A 22154-nucleotide genomic window follows, 5' to 3' on the forward strand; every position below is an offset into this window, starting at 1 on the left:
ATATTTTCACGAGTACTGGTTTACATAGCTTTTTTCAAGCGCTCTGAATTGGCAGAATAGGCAAAGTAAATAAAATAGCCTCAGTATAAAAAGTTTGTCACAACAGGGGGCCTTATACTAATGTAAATATTATTCCTAGAAAACTTTTAACTTGGTTCAGAATTGGCTTAGCATTGTGTGGAATCTCTTATATTTTACTTTTTCTCCATTAAGGTACGAGCGAGTGAATCTTTGGTCTATTGTGAAAGAATACAAGTTTGCTCTTGTATCCAAATTTCCCCACCCCACACTGTCATAGCCTGCTGTGTGCCGAGTACCCACTGCACCATGTCGTAGACGCTTACCCCCAGTGCTGTATATGTGTGGGTGTATGCATGATATGAAAGTGTTTTGGTTAGAAGTTGCTCTTCCCACATGTGATATCATTACTTTAGTCCTGCAGGGTTATAAAGGTGTGCCCAAAATGTTTCTAAATACATGTTATTTGTGGAGAGAAATGGATGATGTGGGGTTGCTTTAATGCATTTGACAAAGCTTCTTCTGCATCACAATGTAATGATGCAATGGTTTACTGAAAGAAAACATATTCACACAGTATTCCAGTACCTCTGTCTTCCTGCTTGTTATTGTGTGTCCATTGCTATTTATATACTCAAATGAAAGAAAAATGAGCCATTAGTTCTGGAATTGAGAAATAACGGCCAAGTTTATATTTTGCTAAGCACAATGGTTATCTTGGGGGATGGGCTAAATGGGTGATGGGTATCTAGAAGGATACTTCTTATGATGACCACTGGGTGTTATATGCATGTGACAAATCACTAAATTCTGTTCCTGCAAGCAGTATTACACTATATTAACTAAGTAGAATTTAAACAAAAATTTGAAAAAAAAAAGATATCATTGACTGCATTTTGACTATCTGTACAAAAGCTTGTCATTATTTTATTGACTTATGTATTTATATGCTGTCTTACCTCAAAAATAACTCAAGGTAACTTCTAAGAATAACAAATAGTTGTTTTTTCTGCCCTGTATAGTTTTTCGGCTCTATAGTTTTAGGACACACACACACGCACACACACACATATACATATCCATAAATATATATATATATATATATATATATATATATATATATATATACACATATATATCCATAAATATATTTATATATGTGTATATATATATATCCATACACATATATGTATGTGTATATACATACAGTATTTTGAAGGGATGAGGCTCCATAGACAGTTGAAAGCAATGTGGTACCCATATATATTAAATTATATAATAAAGTTTCCATTTAGCTCAGTTAATGCTATACTCTGGAGTATAAGATATTTTTTAAGTAGGAAAATATTTCCTACAAATTTCTTTGATACATGCCCAAGGAAGAGTAGTTTCCCAATCATTTCAAACTAAATTATATTTGAATGACTCTGATATGGGAGGGGTTCAAAATTTCATCCTCTCAAGTAAACCAAAAATTGTTAGAATTTAACGATTTCCTGCAAACAAATATTTAGGGTCTGTGTTAAACACCGCTAAATCTTGGAGCTATATCCTCTCTGAAATATCTATTTAGGAAAATAGCATTCAATAAAATAATGTAACCTCTACTTAATCTAATTTCACATGCATTATAGTGACTTCCATCTCAAAGTTAACTAAAACACATTTACAGCTTTTTGCATATGTTGCCTATCATAACATATTATCTTATGTCTCCCTTTAATTCGAGTTGGCACTGAACGAATCTGGCATATTGTGCTAGAAATAGATACATGAGTATTTAAAAGAATTATTTCCTTGATTTCTCATCAATCTCCTAAAATGTATGTATTCCATCTTTGTTTTATTTTATCTTAGCGTTCATCTTTTTAAGCCTACATTTTACCATGTAAATAATTTCCAAACCATTTCTGAATCTAATTTCAATATATAAACATAAACTTGGCTAATTCATAACTAATGCATGTCATCAATAATAAATGCAAAGTTCTCATGAAAACTGGATTTTAAATAATTTTATATTGACAATTGACTTGCAACCATAAGGTATTTTTAATCTCGTCTCTAATTGTATTCTTTGAAGCTTTCTATTTTAAAATAATATGGAAATGTATATAGATGTATTAAACTGATATGTATTTTGGAAAAACAATTTTTAATTCATTCCTATATTTCATCTTACCTCAGAATTTTCTAAGTGATGGAGATTTTCCCAACAAAAATAAGCCACTGCTATGTTTATTAGTAAATTTTTTTTTCAAAATCCACACACTTTGAAACCCTGTAAATGGAAATGAACAGCAATTCACTTTTCCTTCCTTTGTTACTCTCCTATTTGGCAATTAGAAGTTACAGAAAATTGTTGAAACAGAAAGACCTTTGGCATAATTACTTGACATCTTGATTGTATACAGAACACCCAAAGGCACCTACCAGGGGAGAAACATTAGGATGAAAATAATGTAGTTAATGCTGTTGTACCCCACAGCAGTTCACATAATAAATCATCATTCATGCTGTCGTCATGTTTTATTATCACTCACTAGCAAGCTTCATGCTTTCACCACTCCCACACCCAAAAATAAGATTTTGGCCATTTTTAAGGACTAAGAAGAGGATAGGAAATAAATTTTTATATTACTTGTATGTTAATATATATTTGTTATATGATGGAGATGAAGTAATTCAACTGAATGTCTCTGCCCTTGGATTTTTTTTAATAGTTTATTTATTTATTTTGGGAGAGAGAGAGGGAGACATAGAATCCCAAGCAGCCATCAGCACAGAGCCTGACATGGGGCCCAAACTCACAAACCATGAGATCATGACCTGAGCTGAAACCAAGAGTCGGGTGTTGAACCCCCTGAGCCACACAAGTGCCCCTAGACTTGGATTTTCTATTTTCAATATTTCTAGTTACACTATGCATGTTCCATGAGTCACTCTTTGGCATCACTCTCTAATAAAATGAAAAAGCATGTAGAATATTTCACAATGTGATCTTGATGTTTAATTACTGAAACATTTTTCTCACTTTCAAACTTAGTGAAAACAGGTCTCCTGTATAAAGAATTGCACACTAACTAAATGGGTTATTACGTTCTTCATTGCCTACCCTTCTAACTTGCTTAAAGCATAGTAAGTGATTTTACTTGTGAGTAAATTAAGGTATGTCTTCAATTTTACTTTTTAAATCAGCCATGTTCTTTTGCTCATTTTTTGCTCATTTTAATTCATTCTATTTAATTTTTATTATTACCTGTATCTTGGGTTGGAAAGTGCCTTACTTTTATCAACATTAAATATTGGCTAACATATAGTGTTTGAGTCAAAAGTTTTAGATGTTGGTCTAAATACTTCACATGTTTGACCTTCAGTCTATTAGAAACTCAAGCTGAAGATATCTCCAGAAAACTGAATTATTTCAAACAAATATTTGAGTACTAATTGGAATAAAGAATTTCACTGCACATTTGCATTTCAAATGTCAATCTTGAGTCAGATTGTAAATTTGGACCATCTAATATTTTTGAGATTAAAAGGATATATTTGGAAATGACTTCCTATATAGCACACACATATTTTTATAATGCAAATGCCCAATTTATTTTCATGTTTTTTAGAATGTAAGTTTTCCTCAACACCTTGTTTTTGTTACCATTACTAGGAAATAAGTATTTGAACAAGACATTTTCATGAGGGAAATGTTTTCATTGAAGTTCAAAGTGTTTCTATTTCTCTAGCACCACAATTAATCGGAAGTATGATGTTAGTGAAACCATATTCCGGATGCTTTAGAAAACAGTAATGCACTCTATCATGCTGTGACACATAATTATGCAAAGTCCATTGCCCAGGATATGCTTTGGCCCATGGTAGATTTAAAAATGGATAAAGATACAGATCATATAAATAACCTTACACATAACATTACCTAGAAGCAGCCTTAGGTAAAACAGAAAATTATTTAAAAATGAAATAATAGTTAAATACTAACACAAAAGTCATCCCAGAGTATGTGTTCATAAACTGCCACTTAAAAATGTAAATTTGAGTGGAATTCAAAAGATGTTTCTTCACTAAATTCAAGCCTGCTTGGATAGATACATTAATGTCTCTTGGAAACGCTTGTAGAATTTGCTGTGCATAATGATCACCTAGAAAACTTGTTGGGAATGCAGATTTCTGGGACAACCTAGGAGTGATGAGTACAAATCTCCACAATTGCCATTCAGAAAACTGGATCTCTGCAACCCGTCCCAGTGATTCCAAGGCAGGTGTTTTGTGGACCGCAGTGTGAGAAACAATGCCCTCCCCCAGGCTGTCATTATTGCATGCACATAGAATGCTGGTGATTTGACAGGTTGTTGCCAAATTTTATGAGGAATCAATGGTACATAAAGACGATTAAATTTAAATTGTTCAAATGTGTCATTGTTCTATGAAAACCGACACCTAGAGGTCAAGTAGCTTTGTTCATTACAGCACGATAGCCCTGATTACAGGTTTGAGAACGCAGTCATGGTTACGAGACAGAAATAAGCTTTAGTCTCATGTCATTTATTTAACTTTTAGAATGATAAAAGTCAGGAGAAACAGCAGATAAAGTTATCTTCGTCTAATTGGAAGTCCTCACGGGACTCAAGCACACAACATATTTTGTCCCCTCACTCACAGGGAGCATGGATGTCTTCCTAGTTTAAAGAAATAGATATGATCTATCTATTAATATCATCTAATATAAATATGATCTAATAATAGATCAGAAGCAGCAATGATCCCATCAGCTAGAAAATGCAATCATGGGCCCAGAACCATTATATCAGGTATATAATATATATCTGATATGCTATATCAGAACCATTATAATGCAAAAGAAATGTGTGTAAATGGGAATAACAAAATAGCGTCACAGCATTGCTCCCAACCCCCCCCCCCCCACTTCAACCACCAGAAACTAGAAACCTTGTTAAAGGCATTCTTTGTTGTTGTCACTCATACTCAAGTGATCTACACACTCATCCTGTGAACTAGCCAGCTCTTTATGTCCTTGCTGTCCTGTCTTTAGTAATAAGTGTTTTAATTCCTCATTCCAGTTTCTATTTAAATGCCCTCACTCTGTTGCACTCTTGGGCCATTTTGTTCACTGGTCATGTTTAAATGTGTTCTTTTGTTCAATGAGATCTATTCCAGGAGCCCAAACTGATATAAAAATGCTTTGTTCCAAGCCATTAATGGTATTTTCATCTGTGGCTTCTGTTATGGTATAAAAAAAGCCCAAGATGGACTCTGTCTATTTCTGCTAAAATCCACGGAATCCTCCAGGAGCCATAGTCAAAGACCTTAGCATTCCATCTGCCAGCAATGTGTTAGCACTTATCCTCAGGAGATTTAATTCAAAGGCAATTTTCAAGCAATATTTTCCTTCATTAATATTCAGGTCAAGCTGCCATCACATCAATGACACAACAGAGGAATATATTACAGTTCTGTCCATTGTTGCATGGCCTGGACACCATCATGGCTACATCCATGGCCGGTCCAAGACATCTGTTTTGGCACTCTATTCTCCTTCTGAGCTAACAGCCAGGAAAACATTACTTGACTTAATTTAATTATACCCTGGAATTTTTATAAGGAATTTCATCTCCCACCGTGGGATGTTGTTAATTGTTCGTTTAACCCGGGCCACTTGCCTGACCATAAGGCAACGCCACTGGCTTGAGTCAAGAGCTTTGAATATCCAGATATTGCTCTGAGAGCAATACTTCGGATACTGCCACATACACCGGTTCTCAAGCCAGTTCATTTTGTGGACTTACCTCGCTTTCAACTACAATTATTTATTAGACTGAAGGTGTAGTTTAGCTCCTGACCTTCTATGTAAAAATTTCTATTGGTGAACGAGGTGACCAGCTTTGTCTCAGTGGGAAGAGAATCATGAGATTCATACCACTCTGGATAGCTCCAGCTGGAGATTCCATCTCTGGTCCATTGTCAAATAAGCTACCTTTTCATGGATATGATGTACTTCGCCTGAGTAGTTCTCCTTAGCTTGTTCCTAAAGATACCGTTTTCATTTTATCAGGGAACTTAGACTGAAATACCTTTCTGACCTTGCCCATCATAGGATGATAGGTTTTTTAAGCCTAAATAAAGTCTGATGCCCTTTGGGTTCCTTCAGTTTGGAAACTGCTTCTACCAGAGCACAAGAGAGTATCAGTAGTTGCCATTCAAATAGATCAGAGAGATTTCCAGTCTAGAATTCTGGCAGCCGTCTTACAGTACCACTGTTGAGTCTTCTTCAGAAATTCCAGTCTGCATGTGTTTTCATAGCAGATGCCTCTAGAGCTGATGGATTTTAAGGCGTCAGAGAGGGAACTTGGGCTATTTGTTGCCTACCTCAGACCTGTCACAGTTCGTTTGCTCATGTTCCACTTTCAAATTCATTCCGTCTTCCAGTCACTTTATACAAAATGGTCAACAGGAATCAAAATGTATCTGCCAAATTACAAATAGTGTTACATACAAGCTGTTTTTCTCATACAGGGATGCAGAAGAGATAATGGTTTGTCCTTTATTGTTTGTAAATCATTCCTAATGGTTTCCTCCAATTATTTCTGGAAATTGGTCTGATGGGGCTGGGCCCTGAATTCTAACCAGGTTAATTAGTTACCTTTACCTAGTCACATGGGCCACTAGTTACGAAACCCTCCCTTGACTTTCTCCTCAGAGAGAGAAACTACCATTTATCATTAACCAACTTCCTTTTGACAGTGACCTAGACCAAGCTGTTTCAAACCAGTTTGTGATAATAAGCTGGAGATTTCACGTTTCCTTAACTGGGTCTACACCACATGAAGATACACAGGGTCAGGCTTTTTTCTTTGTATAAACCTAACAGGAAAACCCTAGTCCAGTCTGTTAAGTATACCAGTGCCTCGGGGAGCCTGGCTGACAGTGGAGTATGTGACTCTGGATCTTGGGGTTGTGAGTTCAAGTCCCACGCTGGGTGTAGATATTACTTAAAAATGAAATATTTTAAAAAAGGCATACCATCCTCCTTTGTCCTTCTGAAGCTCTTCAGTTTTTACTATTTATCATGGTAGAGGCTGTTGAGGGACTTCTTTAGTGACTCCAAGTAGTCAGCAGTCGGACTGTAGGATATATTTAGCTTTATCATAGACCAGATAGAGCTATTCTAGAGAAAATTAATGAAGGACTTAGCACCCCTGCTTCCACTATTTCTTTAATCAGAACTAAGAGTTTCATTTACTTTCCTGGAATCTTTTTTTTTTTTTTTAATGTTTATTTATTTTAGAGAGAGAGAGAGTGTGAGGCCGGGGAGGAGGAGAGAGAGACAGAGGATTCACAGCAGGCTCTGCACTGAGAGCAGAGACCCAATGCAGGGCTTGAACTCACGGAACTGTGAGATCATGACCTGAGCTGAAATGAGACACTTAACACACTGAGCCATCCAAGTGCCCCGTACCTTCCTGGAATCTTGTACTGTTTAATAGTCACCACAAAGGAAGGTTTAAGCAATTCTAATGGCTTCCCATTTAGTACATCCAATTGTAACTGGGCTAGGAAACAACTGCCCGAGATTAAGTTCAAACCAGAAATGGCAAGATCCCTCATGCATGTGTCATGTCCTTTCCACTTATGCATTTAGCCAAAGGTGATACTATCTGCTGGATATTCCACTCCGAGCTGGGCAAGGAGAGCCCAGCCTTCAAACCAGTCTTCTTTGTTTCAACTGCCTTCATGGATGGAGTAAATTCAGCAGCCCATATCAGTGCCTTTTGTTTCCTTTCCCCACCGGCATCATTGATTTAACTTCTGAGATGAAAGCAGCATATTTAACAGGGTTCCTTAAAGGAAGCAGCTGCCGGAACTGGAACAGATTTCCTTCCTCCCAGCTGGCAAAAATGTGCCAGGAAATCTTTCATAGGACTCCTGTCAATTTTCATTCTGTGTCTTAAAAGCCACCTAAAGAGAGCTAATAGATTTACCTCTGGCCATGATCTTTCTTGTGAATAGCCCACCGGCAAAACCCGGCATGGCAGCTATAAAAGCAAATGTACCCATGAATCATGTGTAGCTTCCTGCCTTTCGAAGGAGAAGTACATGGGGAACCCACGCCTGGAGGACTCCCCTAATCATAGTGTCTGCCAGAGTTTAGGTCAGAGAATGTGGTTTGGCTAGGCTCATTTTTATTTATCACATGGCCAGGCCAGGTTTGCTACTTCCCTTAACGTAACTACTTCTGCTGTTCAATGTCACAGCAGTGGGAGAACCAGGAAGCTGGTCCTCAGCATAGATTCATACCACCCCAGACTTTACCTGCTCCAAAAGGGTCATTGGTTACATGCTGGCCAGTAGCTGCAGCACGTTAGAAGTCAGCGTTCACAGCTAACATTGTTTTTCATGCTGCGGTGTATATATATACATATATATATATATATATATATATCCCAAGATATATATATATATATATATATATATATATATGTATATATATATCCCACGATATATATATATATATATATATATATATATGTATATATATATCCCACGATATATATATATATATATATATATATATATATATATATACATCCCTATGTCAATCCTAGAAAGCATAGACCACAGATATCAGCTGGTACTTCACAGTAAAGAGATCCCGCTTCTTTATGTTATAATTGCTTCATACAAAATGGTAGCCACAAGCCACATGTGGCTATTGAGCACTGGAAATATAGAGTCTGAGGGGCCCCTGGGTGGCTCAGTCAGTTGGAGCCTGCTTCGGATTCTGGGTCTCCCTCTCTCTCTGCCCCTCCCTTGCTTGAACTCTGTCTCTCTCTCTCTGTCTCTCAAAAATAAATAAACCTTGAAAAACATTTAAAAAAATAAATATAGAGTCTGAACAGAGGTGTATTAAAAATATATGCTGATTTCAAGGACTTAGCATGAAATAAAGAATATAGAAGATCTCCTTTTTACTTTGAGTAAATATTTAAATCATATTAGGACATACTAAGTTAAAGAAAATGTAATACTGAACTTAATTTCATTGGTTTCTTTTAACTCATTAAAATGGTAGATAGTGTAAAATTTAAATTGAAAATTATACACACGGTGTTCATGTGTGGCTCCCAGTATATTTCTATTGGACGGGACTACACAATACTCACTAGTTTCCAGTGTTGTTGGCCTAAGGTTGCAAAGAAGTAACATCAGAGATTAAATGCAATGTTCTTCCAACTCCCAAGTGGACTTACAGGCCATGAACCTGCTTGCTTTACTTGCTCTAATTTCTCTTTCTACCAAGTGGTTTCCGTTTCACAGATAATCAACTAAATAGGAGACAAGAAAATTGTATTTTGAGCCATTTTCCCCTCGGTTTTATCACCCTGGTCTCCTTCAGTTTTATCTCATTAATCACCCGTCAACCAATTCAATAAGGGATCATTCTGTGTCTTCCACATTACGAGAGTAAGATTTATCCCCAGTTATTTTCCGTGGGACTTTGGCTATCTCAACCCCAGGGGGGATCAGTATCAACATTCTTATCAAATTCCCTCCCTGAACTTTGGGCCATATTGAGTCTGAAAGGATCTGAAAGCCAGGTCAGCTTCAGTTACCACCGTTGAAATGCGGGGTTAAATGTGTCAATCAGACCCTCCAGACACACTGGGCTTCACTCAGTCCTACAGGAGCATGTGAGGCAGCCGGCACATCAGAGGTAGCTTTTTCTCATCTCCCCAGGAGGCAGGGCAGTTACTCATGAGCACAGCTGCTTTGGGCCTCATCCACAGGCGCATGTAGACGCGCTGCCACGGACAAACGTCAGAGCATATGTTATCACATTGACACAAAGAAGCCACAGCCCTTATTTCTTACCAGACTTGTCTACGTTCTGGTCACGTAGCCCAAGGGCCTTCAGGCCATCACTCAGCGGTGCCCCGCGCAGTAAATGTAGCAAACTCCACCTTCCCCATTTAGTGAGCTCTATTGTTTTCAAGGAAATGATGCTGAAAGGATCAGAAGTCGTTCATCAGCCCAGGCCTGAGATTAACCCTCTACTCACAGTTAGTGGAAAGATGCCATGGAACATAATGTGGTTGTTCACTGAATATCTTAAATCTTGAAAAGATTGTCTCTGTTTTGAGATGGAGAACTGGAGCGGGGTGGGGGGTGGGGTGGGTGGAGTCTCTAAGGGTTTGAACATAGTTAAGTTCTTCCGAATTGATGGTTAGAAAGGTAGTCAATGGAGGTAGGTGGTTAAAGACACAAACTTCCGGTTATAAGATAAATAAGCACTAGGAAAGTAATGCACAACATGATGACTATAGCTAATGCTGCTGCATGATCTACAGGAAAGTTGTTAAGATAGTAGATCCTAAGAATTTTCATCCCAGGGAGAATTTTTTTTTCTCTTCTTTTTTTTCTATCTATATGAGGTGATGGATACTAAAACTACTGTGATAATCATTTTATCGTATATGTAAATCAAACGGTCATGCTGTATACCTTAAACTTGTACAGTAATATATGCCAGTTGTTTTTTAGTAAAGCTAGGGGGGAAAAATAAATGGATTCTACTTTACTAAATACAGTAGAATCCTAAAATTCTAGCATTTTTGTAACCCATCTCTTAATTGGTTCAACTAATATGTCAACACCTCATTGTAAATGCTCGTTGAGAAATTATCTTTTGTCCTATTTTGAGATGGCTTTTTTTTGGACACATGGGTTGATATAGGTTAAAAGGCTATTTTATATATCCTTCAGCATTCAGCTGATTTGCACCCAAAAGTTGTACAAATTCTCCAATGATCTACACTTTTTTTCTGAAATGCAAACAACAGCATGATTTCCTAAATTATAAGGAAACTGTCTTAGCACTTACAAAGGAACAGCTTAATTTCTTGTGTATCCACTTTTTTCTGGGACATAAAAAATTCAAGGCAAATAATAATTTAGCCTTAAAATTTCCATGGAAACTAAAAAAAAAAAAAAAAAAAGCCAGTATAAATGAACATCTTTTTTAAAGAGTACTGAAAATTCAGTTTCCAATTTTTATAAGATTACAACAGCAGTTAAGTATAATTAGGATCATCGGCATTTACTTCAGATTTGTTTCCTCACAATTCAATTGCTTATGCATCTTACAGTTCAGCTGTTTCCCAAGAATTATTTGTTTTTATTTTTCATGTGAAATTGCCTTATTCCATTATTCCCAAAAAACTATTTCAAACATTATTACATGAACTTTGATCATCTTCTCGTGTTCAGAATCCATTTTAATTTCCATTTTTCAGTTTCATATTTTGTAATATACATTTTATTGAGCCTCTGCTTAAACAGACCCAAAATAATTTTTCAAGAGTTTGAGCCAATTACTTTTGTCTCCTATATTACCATTAAAAATTACTTTCATAAAAGGAGAGCTTTGACAACTTTAAAACAACTTTAGAAAATGTCATCTTTTAAACTTTCAGTTTTAGTAGCAAAAAAAACCCCTAATTAATTGACAGTTGTCTATTGTTACATTATAAATAAATGAATTAAATTAAGTTATTCATTAATGAATTTCATTATAAACTCTAAATGCCATGTTTTCCTATCATGAACACATTTCATTTATCACATTTTGGCTTAAATTTTGGTTTTCTTTTCACGTATGTATATGGAGAATTCTTTAATTTGCAACATTTAAGAGAAAGTTGACAATATCTTTCCAGAACATGAAATAAACTTCAGCCAAATTTCATTCATAATTTCAACTCAGCCCATGTACCTGAAAAATAATCGCATATAAACTAGAATATATGACTATCTTAGAGTCTTCTAGATGATTTAGTGTAAAACATAGAAGTCACGTTAGGTGAGGATAACAAAACCCAAACAGCGTTCTTGAGCTAGAGTGTATTTTCCAATGAAGTCATATAAAAATTATAGGAAATAAACATTAAAGTTTGCCTCTATGAAAAAGAAAAATCCAGTCAATGATCTTGATATTTCCCCCTTGACATCATATTATTTATCCACATTATGTAAAAAAACCCAAAAACATATGAACATGTATAAGATCCCAATAGATTCCTTTGCTTGCTCAACTTATTTATATATTGTAGCAATACGTAGATAATACCAGAATGTTTAGTTTTTCCAATAAAACATATTATTTGAGAGTTTCATATTTCTTAATAGACACGTTTATATGATGCAGCAGGATAAATCAGTAAAACTTGAATGGGAAACAAAGCAACTCAATCTTTATATGCTTGTAACCTTTATCGTGATAAAGTTTACATTACGAATCCGAAATGCCTGTTATACACGCTCTATTCCATGACTCAAGTGTTTTCTTATGTTTTTCTTCTGACAGGATGATGAGGTAAGGGAAAGTCGATTCAGCTTCACAGCCTATGGAATGGGGCCATGTCTGCAAGCAAAAGATGGTGTGACCCCAAAGGGCCCAAACCATCCTGTCCAGGTAATGCCGAAAAGCCCTGATGAAATGAGGAAGGTCTTTATCGACAGAGCCAAGAAGATTGACACCATCTCTCGAGCTTGTTTCCCATTAGCCTTTTTGATTTTTAACATTTTCTACTGGGTTATCTATAAAATTCTTAGGCATGAGGATATTCATCAGCAACAAGATTAAGCCTCCAGGGGCATGCAAGTGCGAACGATCAATTCAAAGGAAAGTTTCTTTGCCATGGGTGTGTGTATGTGTGTGTGTGTGGTATACAAATAAGGACCATCAAATTAAAGTGGCAAATGGGAAGGTATTATTATGATTTGCTCTGCAAAGTCACAGGCATATTAAGAGGCTTTTAATGGATACAAAAATATATACTATGAGGATTCTATTTCATATTACTTTAAGATTATCTGTCCTTTCACAGTATATCATGTAAGTGGACATATTATTGCCAATGTGTTTGTGTTGTTATATAATGTCACCTAATAGTACACGTGAAAACTTCTTTGGAATTTCTTGCTTTTCAGCTCAATGACATTAAATCTTACAAAAGTAAATTTTGCACAATTAACTTTATAAATGGAAAAAGGGAAAATGTTGAAGACTTTAAACATCAGTAGCTTGAAGCTTTAAAACATGTTCTTATGCTATAGTTACAAAACAGAAAATAATCAGTTAATTCTGTAGAAAACTCACGCCCTCAGAGGATTGCACATACAGATACTACCGGCCCAACTTATGTGATACCAAAAAACTTCAAATCATAAATTTAAAATTAAAAAGTTTTGTTATTTATATACTAAATCTAATTGTTTCAAATACAATATTTCCCTCTTTGGAAATCTCAAACAAATGGCTTAACAGATCATATTCTATACAAAATCTGCTTTTCCTAGCTATATCTCTATGAATGAAGATGGAAATACTGAAAATAACATTATCATTTTTAAGTAAGTGTTATAGGTGTGTATTTGGAATTATTGCCAAACACTGAAAACCGCAAGCCAGCACCCTTGTTTTGTTAGTTTTTTAATAGCTGCTTAATTGTCTGTATGTAATTATGTTTAATGTTTTGATATAATTGAACAAAGTTCATTAAGATTTTTATATTTTAGCTTAGAATGAGACTTTAAAGTTCAATGGGATTATAGTATTTACATTTTGATAAAAATGAATTTAGTTAAAACAAAAATGGATTTATGAAAGATTTTTTAAATAAGAACAGTTTTCCGATCAAAGTTATATAGGTTCAAACTCTTAGCTCCAAATGTAAGGAGGGAAGATTTTAATTCTAAATTATACAAATAAGTCATTTCTATAAAGTGAGGATTGGTTGTTTTTATATTTCTGAACTAATGATTTCAATATATATGCTATTCACTAGATGTGAATACTTTTAAATACAATTTTTACTTAAAATTTATCAGCAACCCATGGAATTATTTCAGTTACAATGGGGCATTAACTAATTTCATGCAGTGTAATTAAGTACAAATATATGATAGAGTTCTTGGTTAAATTGAACCAGGTTCTGATTCTTTTGAATTTTTGCTATTTTTCTGCATTATTTTTATCATTATTGTTGTATTTTTAAAAAGCTCCAGAATGCTCTTTAGATATGTTTAATTTTTGGTCAGATTTGCTGAATAGAAACTCAATGTGCCAAAAGGTTGACAGAGAAAAGTTTAAACATTAAGAAACAATTAACTCAGTTTTAAGAGGAAAAAATAAGCCAGTCTTTGAATCCAATGGTATTATTTTCTGAATTTTAGTCAATCTCAAACTAAAAGCAAGAACTGCCATTTAAAGCTAAAAAGTTCTCAAAGTTATTGAACTTTGGTGTATCCAGTTGTAGTGTTTAAAAATAACTTGTGAAAAAATAATGTATGCTCAGTGATTTTTGCTAAGTGAAGGACCAAACTGCCCTCCTTCATAAGTAATTTAAAACATTATTGGAAAAAACAGGCAAACACACAAAAACCATATTTGGCATTAAAGGCAAATGTCACAACTGAAAGAAATTGTTACTCTTATTCTGCAGACTGTGCACCCGAAAGTTGAACACAGTCTTCTTTACTTGGTGTATATGAATCAAAATCATGGAAATATATTCTTGTACTAAAGATAGATTAGAACACAACGTTGTTTGTGTTCCCTGAGGAAAAGCTGTGTGGTTCGAAGTTATGATAAACCACATTGTCTCAATATGTCTCTGAAATACTTGAATACATTTTTCTGTACTTTACACATCCTATTTCAAAAGCTCTCCATCATTGCTTAAATTCAGTGAATTCTGCCAGACGCAAAAAGAAATGTAATGCACCTATTCCCCCCACCCCAGAATTCACAGACATCACTATTTTCATATTTGAGAATATTAAAACATGTCTCTTTTATACCTGAAACTTGGAATGTAAAAATACTAGCCACAGGACAATTTTTCAGCAGGGGCACTGGTACGGTAGAAATCTCTGTATTTGCTTGGGAATACGTATTTATCATTGCCTTACTATACTAAGAAAGTACAGTCGTGACTCATATGGCAACAATGACAATATTTGGATGGCTCAATTCAAAAGGTTTAAAGGAATATGTCCGCTCTAACGAACACTTATAGATTGTTTTAAACAGGAAACCACACTGCAATTAGCATCTCAAGGTAGTAGTTGCCGCAATAAACCCTGTGTCAAACCTGAATATTTCAAATTAAACCAACCAGAAAACTATTAATAGTGAGGAAATTAAAACGTGTCCATATACACTAATGACCCACATACAAGTTGGAGTTCTAATATGGATATTTCAAGTATTTGGAAATGGCCACATTAAAAAGTTTGTAACTTTTGTACATGCAGTTTATTGCAATTTTTCTTATTATTATGTATTTCAACCATGGAAATTTATAGTTCCATACTACACAAATTTTTAGGAAACCTTGTACCTTACTCAGCATATATATATGCTGTACTTCTTTATTTCCCAAACAGTAGAATTGAAGTTCAACTCTAGGGAGGATCTGGAGCTTTCTTTACCACTCAAAATAGATTCCAGAAAGATTCCAGTGTAGAAGAAAGAAAGCCAACGATCTTTAAAATTTCTCTAACCTTTCTCTAACCTTTCCACATGTTTCTCCATGGTAGTTAATCACCTGCAGAGCCTATCCAACTCCTGGTTGTTATGACAACTGGGACGCCTGGGTGGCTCAGTTAGCTGAGCTTCTGACCCTTGATTTCTGCCCAGGTCATGATCTGGCAATTCGTGGGATCAAGCACTGCCTCAGGCTCTCCCCTAAGGGCACAGAGCCTGCTTGGGATTGTCTCTCTCCCTCTATCTCTGCCCCTCCCCAGCTTACTGTCTTTTTCTCTCTCTTCCAAAATAAATAAGTAAACTTGAAATAGAGAGAGAGAGATTGTTCTAGCTACTTATTCTGTCATCAATTCCTATTCTATGGATATAGTCTAATGATGTTTACCTTAACTTTAAACTATAAATGTTTTAAAACCTATATATCCCTAAAATATGAATACATTGGGTTTATGAATTCCCAAAACCTCATGGCAGATAATGGGAATTTTAGAAAGAAAATGTGAAAAAATAAGCCAACATGTTTAACAGAAGAGAGAAATTTGTTAACTACTTTAGCACTGTCAGTTGTGATTTTAAGAGAAAGATAGGTATATCTTCCATACTATACATCCCACTTTTTTACAATATACTTGTGTGTACTTAACATGATATACCTCAACCTGCTGGTCACTTCAGAGGACTGAATATTGGCAGTTAAATTTTCCTTTCATCTATAAAGTACACACTCCACGAAATGGACTCAAGGGATTATGGGAGTTGCCAATATTAAAAGTAGAAAATACTCTCAATATTAAAAGTAGGAAATTGGAAATACTGAAATTCATAGATGTCTCTAACAACAACTAGAGCCCTCTAAAAATGAAACTTGTAGTTTGAAAATATGCCACAGTCCTTAGACCAACCAATCATTAACAATCTTTGAGGTCCTGTCTCTTAATCCAAGATAGATTTCATGTACTTTGTACGACAGGTAATAGAAAAACCTTCCAAAATTTATCAGCATATACCATCTGCATTTCTCATCTAATTGACGCTGAACTAGTAGAGAAAGCAAGCCACTCCATGCACACTGCATAAACTTACATTTGGTCGATGAGTATTCATATTCATACATCAGTCATCAGTATTCAGTAGGCTGACAAGTTAAAGACTATAAAAATCATGAGATTGGTTAAATATATATTAAAATAATATGTATGGTTTCTACCCCAGGGATTTGCATTTTAACGATCTAACCAAAAAAATGTCTACAATCAATAGAAATTAACCTTTAATAGTTACCTTGGTTCACTGAGATTAGTCAAGAATTGTCTAGTGACTCAGAGAATATTTTTTGCATCCTTCTAATTAGAAGCTTGTCTTTTGAATTATCGTCATCTATTACACACACTATTGTGATAACTAGCTTTTTCTAGTTAATTTGGGTATTCAGTTTTGGAACCAGATCATTTCTTTGCCTATGCTTGGCTTCTGGACTCTTGCTTGCTGCTATAGAGCTATTGAAATGGCACAATCAGTTCTGACATACTGTGATTTTCATGTGCATTTCAGAGAATAACTTAGTTACAAAGACTGCACAATTTCTTAAGTGACAAGTACTAAAGTTTTTATTTTTGTAAGTTTTTTTAAAATTTTTTTTTAACGTTTATTTACTTTTGAGACAGAGAGACAGAGCATGAACGGGGGAGGGGCAGAGAGAGAGAGGGAGACACAGAATCTGAAACAGGCTCCAGGCTCTGAGCTGTCAGCACAGAGCCTGACGCGGGGCTCGAACTCACGAGCCGTGAGATCATGACCTGAGCCGAAGTCGGACGCTTAACCGACTGAGCCACCCAGACACCCCAAGTATTAAAATTTTTAAATCCCAATTGCCTAATCTGCTTAAGCAAAATTAAAGGTATAGTTTTTCAAATAATTTTGACAAGACCACTTTCTTTAACTGAACTTATCTAATAATGGGCAGTGGAAAGGTATGACTTGAGGATTAGAATTCTATAAAAGACCAACATTTTGAATATAATGACAACTGAGTCCTATTGTCCACACTGCCTTCATAATTTCTTACCACATCCCTCTATTTTGGCCATGATGGTCATTCATAGCAGTGTGGGAATAATCCTGTCCATCTCAGTGATCACCAAATAATCTTTAATCACAGTGAGCTCTAGTTTCTATGACATCTAGATTGTAGACTTTAAAGTGCATCATTTCATTCACTTTGACATTTCAAAGAGATGCTAAAAATAAGAATTACTGCTTGTGGCTATGAGACCATCCGGTGATTTTTAATACAGTATTTTAGAAAAATACAGTGTATATGGGCACACTTTCTTAGTATAGTAACGATAAATACGTATTCCCAAGCAAATACACGATTGAAATATCCATTATACCAGTTGTACTTTTATTCCTTTCTAAGAAATGTCTTCTTCAGCAGATACATAGGCTTTTATTTTCTTGTTCAGGTACTATAAGGAGTGGTAAAATATAACGGTCCCATTTTATGCTCTTTACTATATATGCTATTCATGAATAAATAAGCAATGTACACTACAAATTGTATTAATTTAATTTCTATCCCAGCCCCCATTCCTCTTTGGAAACAAAGTGAACCTCCATAGGGAGACAGCTGTTATTTTCATTACTTAAAAAAAAAAAAAAAGTAGTGATGCTTATTTTTCCATTACAAAGATGCTTAGAACCCATGGTGCATAAAATTTAACTCCCTAGGATTTGAAAATAACAAGGGCAGGGAAAATATTCTGGAGAAGCTTCTCCCAGAAATTAGAACAGAAGAAAGAGAACTCCTGAGCTAGCAGCCGGGATTCTCTTACTCATTTTTGTCTTTTACACTTTCCATCTTAATGCTGCCTACATCTCCTTCCTTTTCCATCTCTTCTGCACAAATGCACTCATCCACATGTGTGCCCGTACACACACTCTTACAGCCTGTTAATGGAATAATTCCTTCAAATTGGAAATGTAAAAGAAGTCAACTTTTCTGGGATTTTGTGATATGCTTTCAAGACAAATGATTCCTGGTGGGAAATATGAGCAGAGTAGTCATTGGATTTGGCCATCTCTTAATTATGTAAGCATAATATTTTGCCTAAACAACACACAAATAGAGCTATATGGGTCAAAATTTTCTCCAACTATTAACAATAGAATTCTAAAACACCATTTGGACTATCCTTGAAGAAGGACTAAATATTTGTCAAACTGTCCGTCTACAAAACAGCCAGTAATAAACAGTAATACTGGATAATTTCATAGTGTCTTAACAGGCATTTTTCTCAGTATCTTTTATGGTTCATACATAAGTAAAATAAAAGGAAAATTTTAGAGGTGGTAGAATACTACTTTCAAAAATAATGATTCTGCTCCCTGGCAGTACATCAGAATCCCTTATGTGCTTTGAAAAATATATACAGGTTGATGTTCAACACAGGAGATTATAATTCAATCACTGATTAAATAAATATTCGTCAAGCACCTTCTATGTAACTGCCATTGTTCTAAGTGCTGAATTCAGTACGTTTGGGATAAAACATGAAACATCTGGATTATTGGCAAAGTTCCACAAGTGAGAATAATTGACGTGAACATGCATAAACCTATTTTTCTAATAAGATTCGATTTACACCTGACATTTTCATAATTTTTTCCTTCTTTAAATTCATTTTAGCTCTCTCATCTACATTCACAGAATTAAACAATAAACCTTTGAGGCGTTTCAGTTCACGCTCCCTCCCGAATTCAGAATCTTCACCATTAAACTCCTGATACAAAATTGTCCAAATTCTTCTAAAATTCTTAAGTAACCGGTAGTAACTGATTACTCTGAAGTCAGCCTGTTCCATTGTGACATAGATCTAAATTAAAAAAAAAAAAAAAAAAAAGCTTTTCTTTGTTAAGAAATGACGTTTACTTGGTAAATTGCAAATAAATCTCCATTCCCTTGAGACAACGCATCTTTTATTTTTCATATCTTTTGTATATGTTCAGGCTCAGTACCGTTTTCTCAACCCCTTATGACTAGTTTTATTCTCATTTAAGCCATTTATAAATGCACTTTATGTGTTAAACAATGATGAGATGTCTTCAGGTTTATAAAATAATGACATATAAAATTGTCTATATAGATAACTAGAAATTGACACAAATTTCTATGGAAATTATTTGCAGTAACTTTAAGTGTATTCCTAGAACATAGCAATAATTTTAAATTAAATACTTAAAATATATTTCATGATACGAAGATACTATATAAAACCCTACAAAGTAATATGAATTAGAAAAACTCTTAGCCAAATGTAAATCATATTTTTAGAATAAAGCTATAAGAAAAATATAATGAACGAAGTGGTTTTATTTTAATAGTTGGCTTCTCGCTGAGGTAGCTTCAGCAAAGGTGCCTTCAGTAGCCCTACCAGCATACACATTATCCAACCTGGCTTGTTAATGTAAACAAAGAGAAAAGGAGCTGCGGGTTAGAGGCCGGGAAAGGATTCAGATGTAAGGCTGTGTATAAACATGCTTGAATAGTTTTGCACTCTTTCACTTTCATCTCTCTGAATTATGCAATAGCCATTCCTTAATTCCTTAAATTTATATTTTAGCATATGGCAGATGATAATACTGGGGGGCGGGGGGGAAATAGAGTGAAGTAGCCCATCATTTTATGAATATTATATAACATGCTGTGGAAAAGAAAAGAAAAAGAAAATGTGCCACATATTTTCAGTGTGCCATCTTAATATCACATACAGTGACTTTATTGTTAGTGAGCCAAACTGTTTAAAAGACTACCAAAAAAAAAAAAGGTATTGCTATTTTATGGTGTTAACTATTTTTCTGTACATTTAAAACACGTCTTCCTGAGTCTGATGTCTGTCTGTCTTCCTGTCCAGATGATGTCATATTTTTTCAGGAAACTATGCCGAAAGTATATTTACAAATGTATGCATGATTTTATCAACTTGTTTCTCATGATATCGTCTTTAGTTCATTTCTGCAACTAACAAACTCTCTAATCAGAGTCGTTAACTCATGTACAGTATATGGTATTTATCATGTAACTGTAGATAATTTGATCAAAAACAATAAAAATTAACACTTTTCAAGAATGTGGATACCTCTTTTGTCCCATTTTTACAAGGATCAAATTTTATCAAAGGGTCACAGTGTTTTCATGACAAAAGTCAGACTAGATTTCTGTTCCGATGGAAACCATCACATCTAGGCCACAAACTCAGTGATATATCATTTAGAGAAGCTTTAATATATGCATTCTATTATAGGAAAAGTATGATAAGGGAAACAGTGAATGGAGCTTTTCACTCAGGATAGATAAGAGATGTGTCACTATCTAGAAAAATGATTTGACATTATTATATTTATAATTTTTGCTTATTTAAAAGCCTTTCCTTAAAAGCTGTTTATGGAATAAATGACTTTTACCTCACTTGCTCATAAAGATCTTTTCAGAATGGAACACTGGTGTGTTTTTTTTTTTGTTTTTTTTTTTAATCTGGAATATTTTTTCCTTTACATAAGAAGACTGGAGTTTAGTGATAATATAATATTATAGAAATGAGAAAAATTAATGTATAAAAGACTAAAAATTTTACAGTATGGTATGTGATAACTAGTCTGTCCTTTTGGGAGCCTAGTAACACTATTTTACAGAATTTCATACATTTATTAGCTTGCACAAGGCTCAGGAAAATTGACAGACTGGAAATTCCTTGCTAAATTGACATGATTTTCTTTGATGACTTGGCCTTCATTATTTGAGTTGTACTTTAATAGTTTATATAATGTCAGCAGATTCTTGACTGAAATGCTTCCATAGAATCAGGCAAGCTCATCAGTAAGTACAAGTGTTAGAAGTATGTATATGTGATAGATGCTTAAACAAATGTATATGAATAAGCATAATGTGACTATAGTTTATTGGTAAACTACGATTTTTAAAAATCAATGTGTACTACAATGATTTAAAATATTTTCATTATTGGGAACCTGGGTGGCGGCTCAGTTGGTTAAGTGTCCGACTCTGGGTTTAGGCTTTAGGTCATGGTCCCTAAAGGGTTATGGGATCAAGCCCCATGTGGGGTTCTGCACTGACAGCACGGAGCCTGCTTGAGATCTTAGGATTCTGTCTCTGCTCACTTCCCCACTCATGCTCTTTCTCTCTCTCTCAAAATAAATAAATAAACTTAAAAAAACGAAAATATTTTCATTATTTTCATTATATCCACTATTTTCAATACCACTAAATTGGTTGTTTTTCTCCAGGTAATTTATCACAATTTACTCTTGCTGACAGTTGCTTTCTTCCTTGAGAAACTTATTTTCTAAATACATACTTTTTGTCATTTTGTACAGTGTACATTTTATTTACCCATCCTTGGAAATCTTAAATTGAAATGAAGCCATATTACTATATTTAGTATACTATAGAGTAGCCGATAGTATACTATAAATATCAGATATTTTGTTTCTCTGTTTCATTATTTTTGACTCCATACCTTGTCATATCAGGTTA

The 22154-nt window shown here is 34.7% G+C and overlaps 1 protein-coding gene across 2 annotated transcripts in view; it reads left to right on the forward strand.

The window, feature by feature from the left end:
* The window catches only part of GLRA3 (glycine receptor alpha 3), a 206832-nt gene extending 186102 nt beyond the window's left edge, over nt 1-20730 (forward strand). For both annotated transcript variants that reach the window (XM_019440962.2, XM_019440963.2), the window contains one exon: nt 12416-20730. In XM_019440962.2, coding sequence (XP_019296507.1) covers nt 12416-12694 — 279 coding nt within the window. In that variant the 3' untranslated portion in view covers nt 12695-20730. The remainder of the gene's footprint in view (nt 1-12415) is intronic.
* The last annotated feature ends 1424 nt before the right edge of the window (nt 20731-22154 follow it).

The sequence above is a fragment of the Panthera pardus genome, unplaced genomic scaffold, assembly GCF_024362965.1.
Source record: "Panthera pardus isolate Hobbes unplaced genomic scaffold, ASM2436296v1 HiC_scaffold_13, whole genome shotgun sequence".
Lineage (NCBI taxonomy): Eukaryota > Metazoa > Chordata > Mammalia > Carnivora > Felidae > Panthera > Panthera pardus.